Source organism: Borostomias antarcticus (genome assembly GCF_949987555.1).
Source record: "Borostomias antarcticus genome assembly, chromosome: 7".
Taxonomy (NCBI): Eukaryota; Metazoa; Chordata; class Actinopteri; order Stomiiformes; family Stomiidae; genus Borostomias; species Borostomias antarcticus.
The window spans coordinates 8,621,566-8,634,853 of NC_140240.1; the positions used below are offsets into that span (position 1 = coordinate 8,621,566).

The 13,288-nt window shown below is 47.0% G+C and overlaps 1 protein-coding gene across 1 annotated transcript; it reads left to right on the forward strand.

Moving 5' to 3' along the window:
* Nucleotides 1–1,202: 1,202 nt before the first annotated feature.
* On the forward strand, nucleotides 1,203–9,462 carry draxina (dorsal inhibitory axon guidance protein a; the record flags this gene model as incomplete). Its single annotated transcript, XM_084441317.1, has 6 exons — nucleotides 1,203–1,731; nucleotides 2,591–2,799; nucleotides 7,506–7,626; nucleotides 8,412–8,504; nucleotides 8,762–8,851; nucleotides 9,350–9,462. The coding sequence occupies 6 exons, from the start codon at nucleotides 1,203–1,205 to the stop codon at nucleotides 9,460–9,462; spliced, it is 1,155 nt and encodes a 384-aa protein (XP_084297443.1).
* Between the last annotated feature and the right edge of the window lie 3,826 nt (nucleotides 9,463–13,288).

Here is a 13,288-nt window from a genome sequence, read left to right on the forward strand (position 1 = left end):
ATTGATTTTCTGTAGGGGCAGCACTGGCCGGCTGTCTTTTAAAACAAAGGAGCGCCCCCCCCCACCCCCCACCCCACCCCCGCCGCCAGCCAGAACACAGCACTCACTTCACGTTGCCACGGAGATGGACTCTCCCGGCCCATCCAAGGGGAAGACAAGCCGCACCTTCTTCAATTTAATAAACAACTACATCCATTTTTACACTAATGGTCATTTGGCGGCCATCGATCCTCAAGCAATGACCTTTCTGGAGCAAATAATAGCCCGAAGCCTTTGTTATCTCTAACAACAAAAAACAACGGCGGTATGAAAGGAAGTGCATTTTTTCCCTCACAGCTCAATCCCTCCACCCCAGAGATAAGACTTGTGTAAGATGAGGCCGGCAAGGCCAAGAGGCTCCTGGAGACGAGCGGTTAGAACTCGCTGTCGGGAGGATCTCACGGTGAAGATGGCGCCCCCCCCCCCACCCCCCCACCCCGCCGCCCCCTCCCACACACGAGACCAGCATCTATAACCCACATAGCTCTGAGTCTCTCTCCATCTCCCCTGTCTCTCTCTCCGGGCTCTGCACAGAGAGTCGAGAGGCTGCCGGTGACTGCTTCTAGGACTCTTGAAGGTTGACACGGTGGGGGTTGAGGGGGGGGGGTTGTATGGGGGAGGAGGCAGCAAAACGCTATGGACATGGTGGAGGGGAAAGATGAGAGCGCCCGCTGACTGATAGTGTCAACGGCAGTAGAGGAAAATCAACATGAAATGACATGGGGCTGATTCGTCTGTGGAACTAAGGCATTTAGTTTTTTTTCCGCCTCATGGGCAAAACCCTAGAGAGAAAAACAGAGTCTATAATGGAAGGGAAATCACCTCAGAAATCAACTGATGATCTCGTCTTTGGAAAGTCATGATGAGATGTGTTTGCATGACGATTTGTTTCATGGCATGGGCATGCCCTTTGGTTAGTCTGGCTTCAGGCCAGAACCTGGGCGTCATGAGTATACACATTTCTTTACGACTGTACATTTCTGCACGACTCTGTGTGTGTGTGTGTGTGTGTGTGTGTGTGTGTGTGTCACAGCTCCCAGACTCTGACCACGTCCTCTCACCCTCTCATCATGCGATGACCTATAGCCGACTACTTCAGCTCCCTGCGCTGAACTAACCCGTCGTTTCTCTCTCCCCAGCAGGTGGTGCTGTGTTTACAGACGATGGCTCTCTCCTGGCGTCTGCCCCTGGCCCTCTTCCTGGCCGCTGCCCTGGCCGTGTCCCGCGGCGCTGAGCCTGGCTCCGCCCACGCCAAGAGGAGGACGGCGCCGCCCTCGCCGCCGGGCGGCGGGAACGCCCTGCAGTACCCCGAGCAGCAGCAGCAGCAGCAGCAGGGGCCTCAGGGCTATGGCCGGGAGCGCGGAGCTGGAGGAGGAGGAGGGCACGGGGCCCCGGGGGGCCGCGGAGCCAAGGCTGCCACCACCGCGCTGCTCTCCCACCGGCCCCTGCGGCCCCTGAGCTGGCCGGAGGACGACGGCGCCGGTCTGGAGGGGCTGGGCCCCGTCAGGCTGGAGATGGGCCCCGGAGGGAGGGAGAGGGAGGGCTTCAGAAGCCCCTCCCACGGCCGGGACAAGCACCACCCGCTCGGGGGGGTGGGGACGCGCAAGGGGCGGGGGAACGGGCACGAGCACGGGCACCACTTTGAGCCCAGGAGGCACGGCGGTCGGCGGGACAAGGGCAGACACGGCAAAGGTGAGTTCTCTTCCTCCTGTTTATTTATAGGCCTACCGGGCGGCTGTGGCTCAGGAGGTAGAGCGGGTCGTCCAATGATCGCAGGGTCGGCGGTTCGAATCCCGGCTCCTCCCTAGTGTCCACATGTCGAAGTGTCCTTGAACAAGACACTGAATCCCAAATTGCTCCCAATGAGCAGACTAGCACCCTGCATGGCAGCTGCTGTCATTGGTGTGTGAATGTATGTGTGAATGAGAGGCCTTCACTGTGAAGCACTTTGGATAAAAGCCCTATATAAGTGCAGTCCATTTAACATTTATAGAATCATTAGACAGGCTTTCAGACGCAGAGCAGCCCATCTCAGAACTAGCTTCGTCTTTTTGTCAGCTTTTCTTCCATATTACAGAATATCGTTAGCGCCGAACCAGTTATGTGCATCTATTTTCAAACGAACCTTTTCAGAACGCCTAACCGAAAATCACTTTGTCGTGACGTCACTAGCCGGATGCTCAGTGTATCAGTGGCGCACAGGAGCGATTCTAACGCGCGATCAATGCCAGATCTTCCCTCTTATCCCCAGAACACGCATCCTTCAGATGGGAAGCTATGATAATGTTTGCTCATCTGTTCTCCTCCCCCATGCTGTCTTTATCCCTCCCTCTCTCTCACTCCCTCCTCCCTCCGTCCCTCTCCCCCTCCCTCCCTGCCCTCCTCCCTCTCCCCCCTCCCCTCCTCCCTCCCTGCCCTCCTCCCTCCCTCCCTCCCTCCCTCCCTCCCTCCCTCCCTCCCTCCCTCCCTCCCTCCCTCCCTCCCTCTCCTCCCTCCCTGCCCTCCTCCCTCCCTCTCTCCCTCCTTCTCTCCCTCCCCCCCCTCCCTCCAGGGTTTCTCCCTGAGCCTGAGCCCGTCCTGAGGGCCGAGGGCGATCTCTCTGAGCGGCGTCTCTCCGTCGCCTCCCCCTCTCGCGGCCTGGCCCCGCCCACCGCCTCTCCCGTCGCTGTCGCCTACGGCTCTGGGGGCTCCTCCTTCATGGTTTCCACGGCGACGAACGAGCACCCCGCCACGCTGCCGCCGGCCGCCACCAAGCCCCAGGTACCTCGTTGGGGGCGGGGTCTGTCTGTCAGCATTCAGTGTTACCGTAGGGTGTAGGAGAGACCCGCACCTTAACATTTTCATAACCCTCCCTGGTAATGTTTTCTCATGCATAATTCATGATGGTGGTTTCAGCTGAGGACGAGCGTGGAATGTGTCTGGGAATAGGCTGGTCTCCATGGCTGGTGGAATATTATGATAAAAAAATAGATATATAATTGAGTCATTACACACCATAGGCCTCAAAGGTAGAATTTCTCAGGGTCGAAGAGTATACCTTTTTATTATCTCTTCAAATGTTTATTGAATTTACTGCTTGGAGCACCGTTTGTGTTTTAGGAAGTAGAGTCGTGTGCGTCCGTGCGTCTGTGTGTGTGTGTGTGTGTGTGTGTGTGTGTGTGTGTGTGTGTGTGTGTGTGTGTGTGTGTGTGAAAGAGAGGGGGGTTGCACCAGTGTGTGGGGAGAGGTGTTGGTGTCTTTGTGTGTGTGTGTGTGTGTGGGTATGGGGGGGTGTTGCTTGCCCCTCCTCCTCACAGCCATCTGTTCTTTGCTTTCTCCCAGCATGCTGCTGCCATTACAATACTCTAGCCTGCATGCCTCCTCTCCCCCCCGATCCACACTCAGAAGCACACTACGTACCGTAAACACACACACACACACACACAAAACACACACACTCCATACACACAAATCTCCTATCAAACAGTGTCCCTGTGAAAAAGACTGTATTGTTTCTCCCCGTGTGGTCTGCCTCTACAGCCTGGCGCCAGCCCACTTTCATTTTTGAAATGCAGTTCAGGGTCTGGAAAGGCTCTTGTCCAGAGTGATTTCAGGGTTGGAATTCTAACCAGGCCAATCGGCGTCCTGTGTTTTTTTTTGCGTGCTCTGATTGGTTAGTGGGATAAACGAATCGCTGAGGACTGGTCTTTGTCTCTGCTCTCCCCGCTCCGTTGTGTAATAAGAGCTACTGTATGCCTATTTATTATTATTATCATAATAATAAATAATAATTGGTTATGTTTATAAAGATAATGCTGAGATAATGCTGACAAAACGGTTTAGCTATGTTGTCTCGTTCTCAAATGTGTCTTTTGAGGGAATGTTTGATGTGTGATGACAGAGTTTAAAACTCTGGCGCTAATCTACAGGGCAATGAAAGGAACAGCCCCCTCCTACCTCCAGGCCATGGTCAAAGCCTAAACCCCCTTCCGACCGCTACGCTCTGCTACCTCGGGGCGACTGGTTGCCCCGTCACTCCGAGGCCCCTGCGGTCGATCGACACGGTCACGGCTCTTCTCTGTCCTGGCCCCGCAGTGGTGGAATGAACTGCCCACTGATGTCAGGACAGCAGAGTCGCTGCCCATCTTTCGTCGCAGGCTCAAAACTCATCTCTTCAAGAAGTACTACAACAATCCTCCCGCCTAAGCACTTATTGTATTTTATTGTATTATATTATATTGCACTGTACTTTAGATTGCTATTCTTGCACTTTGCCTTCAGCACTAGATTATGCTCTTAGTCACTTGTTTTAGAGAGAAGATGCACTTGTGAGTTCTGGCAAGTAGTAGTATATTGGCTCTTCCTACGTTAAATGCAATTATTGTTAGTCGCTTTGGATAAAAGCGTCTGCTAAATGACTGTAATGTAATGTAAATGTAATGGTCAGCTGTTTATGAGCAACCGGAGAGCTATGGAGACAGAGCACATCTTTACAAAAACTAGCTCCCTGACCTCACTCATCACATGGCGCTCTAGTCATCACCAGACAAGGTCCCAGGACTGGCTGGTTCTGGAGGTCCCTCGAGTCAGAACGGAGGTAGAGGAAAACGCTTTTAGATACTGTGCTCCCAGAGAATGGAATGAGCTGCAAGATACAGTAAATACAGATTAAATGCTTGTGTTTGTTTTAGTTAAATCATACATGTTTTATCTCTATACATTGTTGTATATTGTTTTGTATTGTTTTTTATGAGAATGAATAGTACAGTCCATACTGTAGTAAAGTACTATGTATTATACAGTATATAATATGTATGTATACTGTAATACAACTAGTACTACAATAGTGCTATTGCCACTATAATACTTCTAGTATTACAATAGTACTGATTGTTGTAACCAGGGCGCCATTGTGAATGAGACCCTGATCTCAATGGGTTTCCCCTGGCTAAATAAAGGTTTGAAATGAATTGATTTATTCAGGAGCTGTCAGGTGTACTGGCCTGCTGTGGGAAATGATGTGGCCAGTGCGGACATGGGCTCAACATCGGCAGGGGTGTTGAGAGTGTTCTTAATTAATGTTCGATCGCTGCCGATGGGTAAATGAACCGCCAAGCACCAGTGCACCTGCTGATATTAATGTAATTGATGTCTTGATGTGAGTCCCGGGGAGAGGGAAGGAGTGTGGATCAATATGCATGAGAAGGTTGGGTGTAGATTATCTACAGATCTACTGAGTTTTTGGTATCCTTATCTGAGTTGGTTTTGACTAAGAATTATTTTAAGTTTCAGGACCAGTACTGGTTACAACAGAGAGGATGTGTGATGGGAGTCCTATGTCTCCAGATTTTGCTTATTTATTTCTGGGGAAATTTTAAATGGACTATGTGTATAATAATAATCCATATTAATAATACGTTTTTGAAGAACTATTTTCGTTACATTGATGACATTTACTACACATGGAGTGGTACAGAGTCTGAGTTAATGGAATTTCAAGCTTATATGAATTCCAAAATGGAGTCCATTAAATGTACGATATCCTATGACCTGAAACATATTTCGTTCCTAGATGTGTTGGTCAAGAAAGTGGACACAGGTTTACACACTGAAGTATTTAAAAAGGATACTGACCGTAATACATTTTTACACTACAAAAGTTTCCATTCTCCTGGTTTAAAACGCAGTCTGCCCTATAGCCAGCTCATAAGAATTAGACGCATTTGTAATTCTGATGATTCATTTGAATCATAAGCAAAATATCTGTGTGACAGTTTCAAGACTAGAGGCTATAATGAGGAAGTACTTAACACACATCTCACTAGAGTGCACCAAATCCAACGGTCAGATTTACTTAAACCTAGAGTGAAGGACAGACCCAGTGATAACCAGGACTTGCCATGATCTCCACATTCAGTCCAATCTCTGAGTCCATCAATCAGGTGGTTAATAAACACTGACACATTTTACAGACAGATCCTCAAATCGCCTCCACTTTCCAAGTTCCACCCAGACATTAATTATCCATGTCACAGTTTTACCAATTGTCATGCTATGATCAGGGGTATTACATTTGCCCATCCCAAGACTGGGGTTAGCATTCCAGTGAGGGGCAGGATTACATGCAAGACTTCTTTTATCGTTGTAAAATGCCCATGCCCTTTGTACTATGTAGGCAAATCTAAGAGGGAACTTAGGATACAAGGATAATTGAGCATCGTTGTTCTATACGCAATCATGATGATAAGTCTTCAGTTGCCAGACATTTCAACAGTCAGAAACACAATGTCAGTGACCTACAGTTCATTGGATTGGAATTCATAAAAGCTCCAGCTCGCGGAGGCTCGAGAGAGCTTATTCTCTCTAAAAAAGAGTGTTATTGGATTCACCATCTGGGCACCCTCATTCCACATGGAATGAATGAAGAAATTGTATTTACTTGTTTTCTGTAAAAAGTCTCTGCAATATCTTTTGTTTGTGTGGGCCGTTTACTTCACCGCAATGGTGTGATTTTTCCATAATTTTTTTCTTCAATTTTTTCCAGGCATGTTTCTCATAGCATAGGATTGGCTGGTTGTCTTCTTATTGACATTGTGTTGACCAATAGTCTATCAGAGCCTACTGCACCTGTGTCATGAGACAGATTGTGAACCTTCATTAAGCACACCTGAGAGTGTGTCACTGTATTTTTTGCCATGCACTGAAGAAGTCCCGAAACATTTGCTTTTTGCTTTTATGGCATTAAAAATATCAACTTGGAGTGCTGTTCTCAATCTTCATTCATGGGTGTAGATTATCCCCATGATTTTGATGGATGTTTTTATCTGGCCTCAGGACTACAGAGTGTTGACTACAATACTCTGCTAATTTAGAGTCAGTAGCAGAGGTGGTTCAGTGACCAGGTTCACCTGGCAAGTAGTCTGGAGTCAAGCGCCACAAAACATGGGCAGAGGGGTACATTCATTAGCCTTTACAATCATTAGCCTTTTTCAAAACCATTTGCATTTGGACATTATTTCATCAGGAGTGAAATAGTTGTGACTAAATGAAAAACTCATTGAGGTATTTGTGTAAAAAGTAAAAAACCTCTGCTAAGTGAAAGTTAACGTGGAAGAAAGTCCAAGTAAATCACACTTGTATCCCAGATACGTATGCTACCAACAGCTCGCTAGAGCAGGTTATGACTCATTAGCAATACTGGAAAAGTGGAAATCTGCAGTCAGTGACCAATCAGAGGTCAAATCAGCCTCTCCGCACAGCCCACTATACGCATGGGCCAATCAGCATCCGGCTCAAAATCCAACCGGATTCTCATTGGTGTCCAAGGCATAGCTTGTTCCCAGAATTTCTTGCTGTAGCAAGAGCTTCTACTGTAGGTACTCAGTATACCTGACAAATAACCCCGCCTAAGACACACGCTGGTTCTGTGAATGTACCTGTGATGTGTAATACCTGAGTGTTGACTGGGGATATTTTCTGTGTTGCAGAAGTCCGGTCGTGTGAAGGGCCAGAGCGAGGTGATGCCCACCCTGGACATGACGCTGTTTGACTGGACCGACTACGAGGACATGAAGCCTGTTGACTCCTGGCCTTCCTCCAGGAAGAAAGGTCCAAACCGACTCATCCACCCATGCACCCACTCACTGAGTCAGTCAGTCAGTCAGTCAGTCAGACAGTCAGTCAGTCACTGAGTGAGTGAGTGAGTGACGAGTGAGTGAGTGAGTGAGTGAGTGAGTGAGTGAGTGAGTGAGTGAGTGAGTGAGTGAGTGAGTGAGTGAGTGAATGAGTGAGTCACTCACTCACTCACTCACTCACTCACTCACTCACTGAATCAGGCAATCTCTGATGGAGAAAGTTGTGAAAACAAATGCACACATTTTAATTAGCATGTTTAATAACATGGTTTTTCACACATTCCTAAAATGTGTGAACTCCTCCCATAAACTCTCAATGTGCAATTCACACCACATGGCAGAACAACACACATGCCTGATGTCATTTTTAGGGTGTGACACTGAAGTGTGCTTTTAATCACCACCCGTCCATCTGTTGGTCTGAGCATGTTCGGTATCCCTGAAAGGATCTCATAGTCAGTCTGTAGTGTTCGTTGTTGTTATCTGTGAAAGGATTTCGTAGTCAAGTCAGTCTGTAGTGTTGGTCATTGTTGTTACAGGTATCTGTGAAAGGATCTCGTAGTCAGTCTGTCGTGCTGGTCATTATTATCTGTGAAAGGATCTTGTAGTCAGTCTGTAGTCAGTCTGTATCTGGTTGTTGTTATCCGTGAAAGGATCTTGTGGTCAGTTTGTTGTGCTGGTCGTCGTTGTTGTTGTTATCTGTGAAAGGATCTCGCCGTCAGTCTGACTGTCATGCTGGTCATTGTCGTGCGGTTGCAGACAAACGTCGCAGCAAGAACCTGAGCAGCGGCAACGCGACCGTGGACGCCGACGCCATCGAGCCATGTGACCACCACCTGGACTGCCTCCCAGGTTAGTGTCAGGTCTCAGTCTGACCCCTGACTGACCCCTCAGCTTACCCCTCTCACTATTCTCAGGCCACTCTTGAAGAAGCTGCTAGCACTGTGGCGGCTTGTGTGAGGTAATGTACACTAGGAGTGTACTGCCGCTTCGTAAAGCGGATCGCCATGTCGTGACGTGTTTTCTCTCTCTCTCTCCCTCTCTCTCTCTCTCTCTCTCTCTCTCTCTTTCTCTCTCTCTCTCACTCCCTCTCCGTCGTCTTTCCACAGGCTCCTGCTGTGATCTGAGGCAGCACGAGTGCAAACCTCACAACCGTGGCCTCAATAACAAGTGCTACGATGACTGCATGTGTGAGGAAGGTGAGTTAAGGGAGGCAGGGGTAGAATATGCCTGTGATATGTGATTCAGGGCAAGGTGTCAGATAAGCCTGTAACTAGTCTCGCACACACTTCTCACAATCTCCACACTTCGCTTACGCTGTGCCAACGCTGGAGAAAGGTCTGTCTGGACTCTTACCATTCGGGGATAGGGGGGAAAAATGCCAATCACAATCATCTTCGGCGGAATGGTTGCTACTGTAGGTTGTTGTTTAAAGTAGTCTGAATTGGCTGACCACATGAATCGGCACCACTGATTGGGCAGTAATAAACGAATGACAAGGCTTATCCCCAAAACCTACATCCAGTGAGTCAGACTAACCTGTAACTAATATATTATACACTCTTAACCCTCACTTGAAATGCTCTGTAGTCTTTCTCTAGTGAGTAGGACAAATGGAGCTTACAACCCCACCACAAGTCACTACTCCTGTAACTGACCTAGCTTACAGAACTGATTGTTTCTCTGGTTGGTTCCAGGGTTCCGTTGCTATGCCAAGTTCCACCGGAAGCGTCGAGTGACAAGGCGACGAGGTCGCTGTGTGGTGCCGGAGTCCGCCAACAGCGACCAGGGAGCCTTCATCACCATTTGAGGAGGAGGAGGAGGAAGAGGAGGAGGAGGAGGAGGAGGAGGAGGAGGAGGAGGAGGAGGAGGAGGGGGAAACAGCCTCTGACATCACATACATGACCACTAGGACTGGAGAGACAGAGTGCAGGACTAGAAGTAGACCTGGATTAAATAGGATTTGAAATCTTCTCACATGCCATCTGTCAGCACGGTGCTTGATTGAGCTGGTCTTGAGACCAGTTGAAGAAAACCCAAAGTGCAGAGCGGCTCGTATATGACCCTCCAGACAGGCTCAAGTAACAACTGGCAACGTATTTGTGGCCATTTCAAATACTTTTTGACCCCGGTCTACCTGACACTGCTACATTATATCGTTCAGACTTTCATAGTTCTACTGTGTACCAACTCATCTGGTCTCCAACACTTCTATCCGGCATGTCTGAGTCCAAACAGCTCAGTACAGTACAGTACCGTGCAATGTCTGATCGTGTGTGTCATGCGCTGTACATATGAATGTGTTTTATGAGAACTGAACTATTGCCAACGGCTTTTCTACTGATAATGTCACACTGCTCTTTAAAGGTAGCTTCATTAGTAAGATAAGCAAGATATTTGTTTGGAATTTTCTTTTATATGTCTTAATATATGTTTTATTTATACTATACCTAAACAGGACTCTATGTCTATGTTGTGTTTTTCAACCTCATTTTTTCATGATTAAACCCTTGTCCAATGATGAACAATTATTGGTTTGTTTTTGAGTGTAATTTCCATGGTCTCTAATTCAGTCTTATAATACCAGGTCCACGAGGTCCAGAGCACACATCAAGCAAGTTCAGGTACCTGAAGTGACCGTTTTCCATCTTGCCTTTTATAATCCTAATAAATTCTAACAGATGTGCGAAAGGGGGAATGAATGAGAACACACAGAAGGGAATATGGTTCTGGAAAAGAACACATGGAAGGGAATATGGTTCTGGAATAGAACACAGGTCCCTGCTGCGCCTGCCTGCTCCAACACTGCTGGAGTTCTGAGGCAGGGATGCAGGAATGTGTTTCAAATCCAGTGCTATAGTTCCCTCTGTGTCTGGGTCCTCTGAAATCGAAGCTGTGACACCCTGCCTCTGCAATACAGCTGACCTCAATTCACCAGAGTCTGCATCTCTGCCATCTCATCATCTCTCTCTCCCTCTCTCTCTCTTACTCTCTCTCTCTCTTACTCTCTCTCTTACTCTCACACAGAAATATGCAGCAAAGAGGAATGTATCCAAAGAGCTGGAAGAAGAAATATGAAATCATTAGCATTAAGATAAAATTATGCATCACATACACACACACACACACACACACAGCATCAATATTTGATCTGTTAGGATCAGCAAGCATCACCCTCAACAAAATATCAACAAAACCGGTTTATGGTCACAGAGAGAGAGAGAGAGAGAGAGAGAGAGAGAGAGAGAGAGATAGAGAGAGAAAGAGGAATAGATAGAGAGAGAAAGAGAGAGAGAGAGCAAGAGCGATAGAGAGAGATAGGGCGAGAGATAGGGAGAGAGAGAGAGAGGGAGAGAGAGAGACAGAAAGAGAGTGGCAGAGAGACAGAAAAAGAAAGAAAAAGAGAGAGGGAGAGAAAGAGTGGGAGAGAGATAAAGAGAGAGAGAGTGGGAGAGAAAGAAAGAGAGAGACCTTTGACCTTTAGCACTCCCTTTATTGGCTCAATCAGTAGGACCTTCAAGGATCAGGCCATTCCGCCAAATAAATAAAATTAAAGGGACCCCGAGGAGTTTATTTTTGGTTACGAAACAGTCTCATTTAAATGAATGTGAATCTACATTACCCACACTTGTTTATGTGTCCATTTTCAACAAATTTCATTTCTTGTATGTAGTTTATTTTTAGATTATTATTTTGTGGTTGGGTCGTTCAGAACTTCCTTGGAATGACGAAACGATTTACTACAGTAGTAGTACTACGCCGCCGACAAGATGAAGAATAATTTAAATATGACCGTTATATATTGTCAAAAGTAACGTTACTAGTAAGACCTATGTAATTATCTCGTCGGTGACCATTGTTCCGTCTTCAAAACACCCGGCTCAGGTAACTGAGACTCATGGGAAATGTGGTCTTTTTGGGCGGAAAACACTTCTGCTTCCCGAAACTCCTCGTAGGGCCTTTAATGAAAAATTTAAACCAGCTGCACATATTCAACAACAGCACACACATATACATATAAACCACATACCTACAAAACACTTTAAAATAACAGAAGTAGATTGTCTTCTACTGTGAATAAAACATTCCCCACCCCCCACTTGCCCATGAACTCCTCCACATTGGAGGTCATTGTATAGTATGTGAACTCGAAGAGAGAGACAAAGAGAGAGAAGGAGAGAGAGAGAAAGAGAGAGAGAGAGAGAATTTATGGCATGGCTTATTTAATGCCATTTGTTTGATGCATTTGTGATGCTTGACAACATACATGTACCGCTCTGATTGGCCACATCAGCGTAACCTCTGAGTCAGTCACTGTCACGTGGGTCAAAGTTCACTGGTAGGTCATGGGCTCCCACCTGCTGTCAGTGACCAGGGGCCATCTGCCACAGTCAACCTGCTTTGTATACAGCTGGGGGACCCTAAAAGACCTAGGGAACAAAAGATGCTCAGGACTTTGTTGCCCCTCTGCAGGGTTTTGTAAGTGCTCTCAGAAAGCATTACGGTGTCTTAACACACGCTCATGCGCACACACACACGCGCACACACACACGCGCACACACACACACACACACACAACCACACACACACACACATACACACACAGTAAACACACCCATACACACACACTGTGTGCACCCCCCCCCCCAACACACACACACATGCACACACACACAATTTCATGAGGAACATGACAAACCATCGATTAATGCAATAAGATCATGTGAGCTCCAGTGCTTCAGCACTTATGAGAAATACAGCATTCTATTCACGCTGGTTCTCTCTGAGCCATATTAAACAGATCAGTACTGCTTTATGATCTCCTGCAAAGGTGATGACAGGAGATGGAATATGATCCTGCAGCTCATAACAGCAGATATAGGTACAAACCCTTGCCCCATGGACACCAGGGTGCTACAGTACATGTCAGGATAACTGCATGTTTAGCCCTGTTTTAAGGTTACTTATGATCATATACAATGGTTCAGTTCAAAACGCTGACAAAACTAGCACTTTTGAGAAAGTCTGATAATTGCTCTACCACCACTTTGGTCATACAATGGATGTGGGTGGGCACCTTGAAAAATCTTTCCAAAATCTAGATTTCAACTCATGTTAAACTCCGCTTCGCGTCGTGCCTAACAACGCCCCCTAGCTGTTATAAAATCACTATAACACACGGCCTCGAGTGGTTTATTGCTTTTATACAACGGTTACTACAGCTATTAGTGTAAAATAAATACACAGAAATGTAAAATATTAACATTTATTCAAAACGAAGCATCATTCCCTCAATTCTGCCGAGCAAAATAATTCCCCTAACAAAAGAGTTGCAAAGCAACAACAACAACTACAATGCATTGGATCAAATGGGAGGCGCATTAATACTGAAAATGGAATGATATGCAGTCCCAGGTGTGTGTTACAAAGTATTTTAACACGGCTTCCAGACAATCAGAATCAAGAACCAGAACTATCCATCCATCCATCCATCTTCATCCGCTTAACCGGGGTCAGGTCGTGGAGGCAGCAGCTCCAGCAGGGGGCCCCAGACATCCCTTTCCCTAGCAGCATCAACTGCTTTGCCTGGGGAATCTTTAGCCACTCACAGGCCAGTGCAGAGATGTAGTCCTGCC